This window comes from Anarhichas minor, unplaced genomic scaffold, assembly GCF_050575085.1.
Source record: "Anarhichas minor isolate MPS153535 unplaced genomic scaffold, ASM5057508v1 ptg000136l, whole genome shotgun sequence".
In the NCBI taxonomy this organism is placed as follows: Eukaryota; Metazoa; Chordata; class Actinopteri; order Perciformes; family Anarhichadidae; genus Anarhichas; species Anarhichas minor.
In genome coordinates this window covers 13,583,506-13,595,000 of record NW_027466582.1, presented here as the reverse complement: position 1 = coordinate 13,595,000, position 11,495 = coordinate 13,583,506, and the positions used below count along the sequence as shown (strand labels likewise).

The 11,495-nt window shown below is 39.2% G+C and overlaps 1 protein-coding gene across 1 annotated transcript in view; it reads right to left on the bottom strand.

The window, feature by feature from the left end:
- Positions 1-11,495, bottom strand: part of LOC142942102 (exostosin-1) — a 341,430-nt gene that overhangs the window by 26,733 nt on the left and 303,202 nt on the right. Inside the window, exon 6 of the mRNA XM_076084296.1 lies at positions 4,698-4,817. Coding sequence (XP_075940411.1) covers positions 4,698-4,817 — 120 coding nt within the window. The remainder of the gene's footprint in view (positions 1-4,697; positions 4,818-11,495) is intronic.

The following is an 11,495-nucleotide window of genomic DNA, read 5'->3' as shown; positions in this document are numbered from 1 at the left end:
TATATATAAACACAGTATATTTAATATTTAAGCATTTCTTATCTGCATTCTGCCCGCACTGCAGTAGCACAGAGACATTTGAAAACTGGCAACGTTTCCCTTGAATGAATTCGAACTCAGCCACATTGTTTTGGCAATTAAAACAACTTTTTATCCAAATGTGCATCCAAACACACACATCTCTTCCCTCTCTCTCCATATTGCTCCCTTAGCTTTCATTAGATGGGCAGAACAGACTGGAAAGGGTAAGAGAGAAGGGACAACATGTAGCAAAGGGCCGCGGGTCGGATTCAAACCCGGACTCAGCATTGGTCCATGGGGCTTTTCATAATGGACTCTTTACACTTCCCCCTTTAACTCCAGACATGTGATAATATTTGGAAAGAAAAGTGGCCAGCTGTTTCGCTGCAGCTGCAGTGCTTGGGGAAAAGACCGTAGATACTTCAACTGTTCATTCGGGGCATCAACTTGATCCCAACAGGAGGAGTCCATTAGTTATTTAGCTAATATTATCCATCATGCTTGTTACCAAAGGTCAGGTTAGTATGTTGAGTGTTGTGAGCTTTCAGGGGTCCTTAGAGAAAGACCAACGACACAACACTTCAACCTGGTGCTGGGCCTCTGGATACACAAGCATCTAAAGTTCAGCGACAATTTGTTTCACTGAAGTATACTGTAGTATCACAATACATTTTAAAATGATATCATGAAGATATCAAATAAAAAGGAAAGCTAAGAACCGCTCGCTCAGTTTTTTCTCCACTTGTCACCAATGCAGGCAATGAACTCAGGTCCCCTTCGGAAGAGGCACAGCCGACTTTCTAAAGGTGTGACGGCTTCAATTACTTGGTGCTAAAGAAGTGTTTTTACGTCATAGAAGCATACATTATCACGTTGGCATGAGATAAGCGTATGCATGAGTGTGGGGAAACAAGTGCTAGAACTACAGCTTATATACAAACCTTTCAAAATAAACTCTTTCTTATGTTGTTACAGAGTGACACAAAAATGGTGAAATACATTAAGCTTTAAAATTAAGCACATAATTGACAGAAGATTTAAAAAAATCTTTAATATTAAAACAATTTGTGTAATTTCAATGTAGCGATTGAATCAATTGACTACAGTCAGGTGATTTATTGAGGTTTTAAGCAATTCAACAATTTTTTTATTTGAATGATTCTTCATAAATAATTGATATCCACCTTTAAAAAAACAGCACCACTTTAACTTAAATAAAATATGTTATGAACATTTTCAACTCTACTGTATATGATACTGAAAACAAAGAATAGACAAACACATTTTTTGGGGGGCATTCTGGTTTTTCTCTCCAGCTCCAGAGCTGTCTACTGATCTGTGGAGAATTGGCACTTAAGCAAGCTCTTAACACACACACACACACACACACACACACACACACACACACACACACACACACCTCGCGACACCAAGTGTCAGGCTCGCAGTATGTGGGCCACTACAGTTATCAACAACGCCTCATTTCACCCATTTAGCCTGGTGGCGTGCTGGCTCTGAGTATTTTAGCACATCTGGCCAATAGTATGTGGCTGTCAGTAGGCTTCTGTCTAATTTCATACCCTGTTGGCGCTGGGCATTTGGGGGTGGCACTAAGGTGCTGTTAGTGCTGTGATTGTAAGAGAAAAGTGCTGCAATTTGAGAGAAGTTTGTGCTATTAAACTGAAAGGTGGAGATACATTATAACATGGACATTTCTGTTATTCTCTGCAATGTACCGATAGATAGTAGGCTTCATGCAAACACTTTACCATCACTTTAATCCACTAAAATAGTTGAATGCATGACAGTACATCAGTGCAAGAACAGCACAGCATGGTCTTAATTTGAATGCCGTAGCTTCACATCAACTTAATCTCTATCTTTGGATCTTGTGTCTAATAATCTGAAATTGTCAGAATCAAAAGGTAAAATTTGTTCTTCCTTTGTCATCCTGAATCCTGATCAAGTAAAGCACCAACTATTGATCAGTTGCTGAGGAGCCAATTAAGCTGCCTGGCCACTGAAAAGCTTCTAAAGCCCCCCCCCCCCCCCCAGACACACCAACATGCATGGTAACTAGGCACCAAAATGTTCACTGCACTAAAGAAATGCAGCTGTTGTATGGCAGTATGATGAACACATTTTGTTTTTATTCTTTTATTTCTATTTTCTGCGTCTTAGTCATGTATTTTATTATATCTGCTTAGCTTTTTGTGTTTATATGATAAACAATTTAAAATCAATAAATATATCAAAACAAAACAAATCTCGATGTGTGTTAAAGGGAGAGTATGTTCATCTTGAAAGCACAAATAACACGTTTCATTTGTTGGTAAAAGACACCCTTGCTCAGTATAAGACATTCAGGGGCTTTGTTGCTACTGTTGGCTTTCACTGTGTAACTCATTACTCAGCCAGTTTGCTGACATAATGACTCTTCCAGCACTACACTGTATATAGCATTTAGCATTATCCTGTAATTGCTACTTGTGGCCAATGTTCAGCAAAAGATATACAGATTTGCTTTGAAACATGGATCTTGATCGTTTGGTTTATCTGCGCTGAGATTAGTATAAGTAAAATAATATGTAAAAATATCTGTAAAAAAGACTAATATTAATGAGCTAGGTTTTCCAATTAGTAATATTGTAAATTTCCCCCACTGTGGGACTAATAAAGGATTATCTTATCTCATCTTATTTGTAATAAAAGCTCTACCTTTGCAATAGGGATTGATTAAGAAACTTGTTTCTATCTTGGAGTGTGATGCGTCAAATGATATAATTAACCTCAAATTGATGTGTTGAAAAACATGCATGTTCACACTCTTTTATACAACATGTCTACAATTGAGGACAAAATACTGTAATTAAATTCTAATGTGTACGCTAAAGATAATAATAGTGATGTCCTATGTTCGTAATTATATTGTTTTGTTGAGGACCCTAATCTGAACAAGCCTGAAGTTGAATTGCGATGGTGACTTCAGTGTTATTGCAATGATGCAAATGATGATAGAACGTGACGATGATTGCAAACGATTTTGTGTGCTACACGAGGGATCACAGCGATTGTGCTGGTGTTTATGCGATGATGATGGTGGTAATTAAGAGGATTATTATGTTCTGCGTCTGTATTCAGAGATGCTACGGAGAGCAAATAGTCCCCGAGGACTGAATCAAGGCTGTAGTGAACCAACAACAATAGAGAGTAAAATGAGAGGAGGAAGGTTCCTTCTCCAAGTTCATCCTCTACACTTGAGCTGGCGAGGTCATTTAATGAGAAACCCTCTAGCATTCTAGTCCTGAGAGCAGGCAGATACACCCACCCACACACACACACACACACACTGCATCCTCTCTAACTTGAGGGCATCTAGGGTGTACAGACCTCCTTTACATTTGGCCCGTCATGCTCACATTGGATTAGATTTCAGGTTGGTTTCCAGTCTACATGTCAAAATCTAACTTTTCTTTGTCAAAAGCATAAATGCCCTCCTTCCTAATATTTACTAGCATTGTTAGTTGTATTTCATGACATACTGTTGAAATAGGTTTAAATGAATTTAGTTCTAAGATGTAAGGTTATATTAAGTTCTTGCTTATCATTTGTCAATAAGATGGACAAATGATGGCCTAATCCTATTAACCCAATAATAGCAAATGTCACAACATTTGCTATAAATAATAGTTTTCAGTGTAAAGATGCAGTGTCTTTCTACCTTTCATATGTCAATCTAACCAATGAACAGTAGACTCCGTAGAATCATTTAAAGCTGCACTATTCAATATTTTCATATTAACAATGGATCAAATGACTTTGTTTGCAGATGCAAAGCTGATTGTGTGCTACCTGGTGAACATAGCAGAGCTTTAGCGGCAGTTGGTGGAGACCAAAACATAAAAGGGAAATGATTATCAGACTCTGAATAAATGACAATGTTGCTTTGTGTCTGGTGAATGTGTAAATAACATGTTTGCCATGCCAAATAAAAAAAAGACCACATTTACAAGGTGATAACATGTCAGTGTCAACTTGCTCCACTGACTCCAAGTGACCAAAATGAGAATTTAGCTGATTAAAACATCACCATTTATGGGTCATGTGAGTGTGTGTGTGTGTGTGTGTGTGTGTGTAAACATTTACGTTAAAGTAGAAAATATGCACTCGTGCTTATGAAAAGTCAACAGAAGTCACAGCAACTTCAGATCTGATAGTTCAAGGGTTGTAAAGTTGTATTTGAGATGATTTATATGAGCTGACTGAAAGGGTGGTGGAAAAAAAAGGCTGTTTTGTAAAAAGCAACAAAAATTAAACACTAACCTCAAAACTCCATCGCAAACTTTTTATGAGGTGGCCTTGAGCAAGAAAAGCAGCCCACAATTACTTGAGTGGAGCTATAATGTGGTTACTCTTAGAAGAGGTGGAAATGTATGAATATGAAGCAGAACTTTGCTGGAAAAGAGGGGGCACATTCAGCTAAACCTTTAGAAAAATATGACTGACAACTGGAGAAAGATTTCTTTTAAAAGTTTATCTTTGGGAGGTGAGGCATAGCCAGCGGCGATGTACAGTATATAGAAAAAGACAGAGCAGTTTGGTTGATTAAATCAAGCTCTCCTGACAAAACTAAATCCAAAACTCACATAAAGACCATTTCTCTCCCATGAGCTTACCTCCAGAGTAGTTAAGACGATTTTGGTTACAGAAGAAAAGTAGGCGTCCCAGAGGAACTGAGTCTGCTGGCGGAGAGCCAAGATCCTGTCACGGCCCACAGACCGGGTAATGGAGGGAACCTGGAGGAAGAGAGGGAAGAAAAGCCAGAGGACAAAAATGACAGTGAGCTAGATTGAGTTAGATGTTAAACAATGTTGAGTGAGAGGATGAGAACCAGTGTGGAAGAAAAAAAGAATAGAAATCAAAGCACCAGCAGACAGGTGGAGGAGGAATAAGTAATTTTGTCGATGTGATTAGAGGGGCAAGATTAGAGGAAATTCCTCCTTTCCTCAAGACTCTTCTACCCCCACATCTCACTCTGTCAACGAGCTTATCCACGGGACATTTTGGTAACTAAACCACCTGCTCTACGACTCTAATACTCTTTTCACACAATGTGGTACATACTATGAAGTGTTGACTAGAAAGAGTAACAGGTTATTTTACCTAGATATTATTTTCTATTATTATATGGATATACTTTAAAAATGATATGGATATTTAAAAAAAAATCATACTACAAGACTAATTGATCCTACAATGAAAGTTTGCATACTGACACCGCATGGAGGGACCGAAGCTGCCACACACACACACACACACACACACACACACACACACACACACACACACACACACACACGTGTTATGGCTGACTCAGGTTGCTGGATGGTGCGGTCAGCCTGTTGTGCTGTAGCTAGTACTTTGTTGTTGATTGTAACAAGAAATATTGTAAAGATCATGCCTCACATAATTTTACAATGTTATTTGTATGTTTATTTTCCTCCTAATATCATATCAGATATGAATACTGTACATTTGTACTGCTATTGTTTCAAGTCAGCTGAGCAGAATCCTTCCACAAACCCCCTTGCAAGTAAAGAAGCACCTCACCCCATTAGAGTAGGACTGTTTTTTTTATCTTTAAAAGTTTATCTTTTAAGTCCTTAAAACTTAAGGAAATATTGAAAAATGTCTCAATTTTCCTAAACCCAGTGTGACGTTTGAAAAAAAAGATGAAGTCATCCTTACAATTTAGAAGCTTAGTTTAAGACTTGATAAATGACTTAAAGGAACAGAATGTAGGACATAGCGGGATTTAATGGAAAAGGAATATAATATTCATGTTTTCATTAGTGTATAATCACCGGAAACTGGGAAAGGTTTCGAATGGTGTATTCGGTAGCTTAGAATGAGCCCTTCACAATTCTATAGGGAGTGGGTCCTCTTCTCCGAGTGTGCCATGTTGCAGCGCCATGATTCTACTGTAGCCCAGAAAGGACAATCCAAACTCTGCTCTAGGGATGGCCTTTCGCGTTTTTACGTTACTTGAAGCGCAACGTAGTTCTCCGAGCGACACGCTTGGAGAGTGAGGGGTGTTTAGTTGGTTTCAATCTGTAACCTCACCACTAGATGCCACTGAATTCTACACATTGCTCCTTTAAACAAATAATCTACAGTCAAATCTGTCACCGATTCATTTCCTGTACCTCAATCACTTACTTCAGCACTACAATGGAGCTCCTTTGCCAAATCTTTCCAGTCGCTGTCACTCCTATAACATGGTAACATCATCAAGAACAGAAAACCTAAAAAACTACGTTTCTATCACTGCTGTGTTAAATCAACTTGCTGGACATCCTATAAATCCATCATCACATCCATCATACATCATATATATCCCGAAAGGTATTAATGATTGTTCATTTATTTTCCTTGGATTAATATCACGTTCTGTGCCGGCAATGTACCAACAAACTCTGCAGACCTGCTGGCAAGACAAGGTCCCAGCTCACATTGTCATGAAGGACATGAGCAGCTGGCTTGTGCCTTGCAGCAGAAACCCCCCCGGGGAGAAGCAGTGGCGGGATGAAATCAAGGGGGACAAGGATCCTGCCAACCTGACCAGGGAGCTAAACATCCTGATGTGCCAAGGAAGACAGAGCAGGACTCTCTCTTGATGCACAGTTTGGAGAAAAACAAACTACCTCCTCGATGAGGTCAGACAGAGGACCTTAGCTGCCCAGCTCAGCTTGACAATGAAGCTGAAAGGGGAATGAGTAGCGCTGAAGCCAATGGTTCTGAAGAGCATCATCAGTCATCAAGAGGTGTTGGTGGAGCCCAGGACCCCGCCGGTGTTATGGCCAACAACCCAAAACCTTTTCACCGAAAGTTAAAGGGCCAACACAGTCAGTGGAATAGTGACCGATAGTGCTGAAATAAAGCATCAAGCCACGAAAGGGCCGAGATTTACAGGGATCTAACATCAGCTAAGGGGCGTTGTCAGGCATGACGCGGAGCCCAACAACTTATAATCAATCAATCAGATGCGTGGCTCCATCTCTCATTGTGATCAATGAGCTTCTCCCACAACTTATCGATGCCTTATGAGGCAGCTGCAAGTAACGATGGGCCTGTCTTGGATGTTCTTAACTCATTTTCCACTGAAATACCGTGTGTCCCTCCAAACCCAAAGGTTTTTGTAGAACTTATATGATGGGGAACTACCATCAGATAGTTTATTCATGATATTCACCATTAACTGTTCACTTTTGGCATGTGTATATTTCAAATTCACTTTTAAACCACTTATATCACAATTGTGTTCACGACACCTACTTTTTACCCGTTTACACGCCTGGCATTGACTACATTTCAGTCAGGAGAGACAAGTCAGATGAAGAAAGATAATAGTTAATTATTAACAGAAGATATGTGAAGATAAAGTCTTGACAGTCTTTGGCGCTTGGACTCTACAGGGAGAATTGTAACCGAGGGGCGTCTGCCCTGAGCAGCAGCAAGGTAAATCCCCGTGGAGTCCAGACAGTGGTGGTGGTTGATGATGAGACTGATAGAAGGATGAGTTGATCAAGCTGATGGATCTGCAAAGACTGGGCGGAGATGGGGAGGTGGAGGGGAGCATAACAGCAGCATGAACGAACTGAAGGTAGAGAGACTGTCATATAAAAAAAAAGAGATGCAAGCAAGATGATAGGCTAATGATATAATTGTTCTGTTGTGCTATTGGATAGAGGAGACCAGCTGATCTAAACAGCCGATATCATGATTGACAGCCCCGAACAATGACAGCAAGGAAATTAATGAGTGAGCATACGTGAGAAGTGAATGACTGATGGCTGTATAAGAACTAAACTACGGGCTTAGCCATGCAAGAGTATCGTCTTCCTGACTGAACTTACGCTAGAGCTAAATTTGGTTTGTATTTTGTTTATTTGCACTCTTTTCAACTTTGTAATGCAGTTGCTCACACAGCAATTTCCCTCCAGATGAAGGTTTTATCTTAAAACTGCAGTTCATAGTGAACTGCTGTAAGGCTGCATTCAGACACACAACAACACAGCCTGAAAAACTCAGCCCCCTCGTATATTTAAAAGGGGCCAATGCATTGTTTTAGCAGTGGGTTGAAAATAAGTTCAACCTGACTTAACTTTTGAGTTCAACGCAAGGCACCGTCATCGGCCTAGGTGCTGCGTTGACCAATCAAATACGTGTAACACTTTCCCAGTTCATTTCTCCGTAACACGAACACCGCACTTCTCCTGTTTAGACTTTCTGGATCGTATTTCATTTTCTGACTTCGAAATATTGTTATGCAGATTTAAACTACTTGATTATACAAGATTAACAGTTTAGCTGGTGAAAACAAAAAAAGTCAAAATGAGAGTCCCAGTCTGAAGACACAGTATTGAAGGTTGTGTTGCTGCTGACGTCAGTGGGATCATCCGCCGACAGCAGAGCGAGCTTTAATTGTTCAGCTCTCAGAGGTGGAATATAAACAACACCAATCAAATCAGCTCAATTCTCTTCCCCTCGATTGACTCTAATAGTGTTTATGTTTCTCAGCAGGGGCATTGTGTGTGTCCGTGCGTACCTTTGTGTTGTGCATGTCACTTCTCCACAGGGGGAATCGAAACTCTACATATTAAACAGCCAGGCATTGCAGTTCTCAGTGATGTAATTGAAAGTAATGAGATTCAACTCTCTCACCAGGTGTTAGAGCTCCAATGATGCAATGCACAATGAGTTTGTGTGTGCAGGTGTGTGTGTGTGTGTGAGAGAGAGAGAGTGAGAGAGAGAGAGAGAGAGAGAGAGAGAGAAAGACAAAGAGGGCTAGCATCCAGAATCTGTTTACCAACCACAAACAGGTTTGTTATTGTATTCCCATTATACTGTACAGATGCTGCCATCGAATAATTAAATGTTTTTTGGGTAATTTAATGCTTTTAATGACTCAGTTCAGTTGTGCCATAAAGCCATATCCTGAGCTTGACGGAGTCTATCCTGACACTTTATTTCCAGGAACGGCTTGAACTCTTGCCATCTTGCCAGCTTGTCTCAGTACTGCAGGAAAAAAATTAAGCTCCTTGAAAGTGTCCTCAAAGTTTGGGAAGCGTGCCACACCCATTAACCTGCTCTGTACAACTAGTATTTATTAAAGCTTACATGTAACACATATTTTTACTTCTAGTAAATCAACATGTGGGCACATTCTTTTTTGGACAGTTCCTTTGTAAAACATAAGACATCACATGTAAACATGTCGACACATCGGCATGTCTCAAATGTTGCATGTGAAAAGTGATTTAATGTCTTTATGAAATATATTTTGCATGTGAAAACATGATGTTTTGATGCATGCTGTTGCAGTAAAACTACATTTTAGGATCCATAAATTAGATGTATCTATGCCCTTTGTTGATTTAGATTATCAATTCATTTATTATATTTCGGAGGAACCCATTTAGTCGATAAAAATCACCTTTTCCCAGAGTCCAAGGTGATATCTTCAAATTGCTTTTTTTGTCCAGCTACAGTTAAAAACACTGAGATACTGAATCTACAATGTAATAAACGTAATTGTAAAAAATGACTTCAACAATTTACAATGAACAACCCCGTGGAGTAGTTACAAATGGAACATGGTCTATTTATAGAAGATATGAATGTTGTAGTGTTTGGAGGTATTCAGCTTTTAGAATCCGTAAACCAACTGTATGTTCCTCAAAACTTTTTCTTGTTAAGAAGTATTGTAACTATTATGTCGTACAAATATAAACATTGTAAATATACAAGCAAGTTGTGTTCAAAATATCTGGGATCATTTTTCTACAATAAAATGTTGAAATGTAGAAATTCTTTCCATTGCAACTAAACGCACCATGATATGAAAAACGCAGCGTCTGTTATTAATGGGGAAAAATAGCAATCAAACTTCACATTTTACCGTCACAGGAACAAAACTCGATGTTCTTACCAAAATACGACTTTGCTACTTTGGCCAAAAACAGCAGATATTCATATGGCTCTCCAGTAACCAGTAAAGCTCGATGTGAAGTCACATTGAACTTTAGGGGGGAGTCAGCTAGCATCTTACTCCAACTAGACTGAATATCTATGGCCTTAATCATTCATCCCTCTGGACCATCTATTCTAGCATCAATGATATCTCTAAGATGGGAACTGTGGCTGTTTTACAGATGAGAAAAAAAAAAAATGTTCTCCCTTTCTTTCCATCTTTTTAAGGGACTTTGAAAGATTTTTTTCAACCTGTTCTTAAGGCAATGAAGGAGGAGAGGAAGCAATCTGGTACAACAACAAACAATCTTCACCAGTGCATCAATCTGCATCACTCAAAATGATGACAAAAAAATGGAAAAATGCTTGTTTTGTAATAGCCTACATATGAACACCATCATTGTTTCACCGCTTCAAAAACACTATACTTACTCCACACATATTATCTCAACCAACAATTAGCATGCTTTTAGACAGATGGTTTTGTTTTGTTGAAGGGAACAAACCACACAACAAAAGCCTCTGACAAAATTAGTGCATCATTGTGGGTCTCAGTAATGTTTCATGATAACAAAGATGCTTATTTCGTCTAAAAGCCAAGTTTGTAATACTTTTAATGATGCCTTTTCTGTTATTGTGTCATTCACAGTGAGTTAAATTCACATCATTGTTAGACGGCGCTGATAGAGGGCTGATGGGGGGACATGTTAATTACAGGGAGACACATACAGTCTCTAACAAGCACACACTGTCCAGGTGGCTGCATAGGTCATGCAGGTGGCACGTGGAAATATAGAGAGTAATTAGAGAATGTAAATATCACTACTCCTGCACGCTGCTGTAATTAAAAGGAACAGAAGGAGATCCAATTGTAGAATAATCTGTCTCAGATAAAAATAGTTCCTGGCGGAGGTGTGTGTGACTGTGAATGTCTCAGCTGTCATGTCGGGAATAAAATACAATTTACTAAAAGCCACACGACAGCAATTAGATTTCCCACTACACGTCAGTTATGTGTTGATAGATGCTAATAGTTAATTATATACACTCTGAGCTGAAATGACCTTATTCCACCCATAAATACAACTACTCATGTTGATAATACTGAACTCTCAGTTATTCTGTCAGATGTTCTGCTCAGAAACCCATCTGTTGTTGTACAACGTGACAGAACCAGTCACTATTCATCAAATAAATTCCAATTTCTTTATATATTTGGAGCACACGTCTGTTCCTATACATTTTAACAGCAATTCCTGATCTATGTGTTGTGCGTCTGTGTTTGAATCAGACCCAGCTGGATCATTGTGATTGCCCAGGAGGGGGTCTGGAGTCAGAGATGACAATTATTGAACGGACACTGAAACGGGCACATTTTATCTTTCAATTCTGTAAAGTGTGAGGAGGGTTTGCCTCATAGACGCAGAATAGGAGTATTCAAA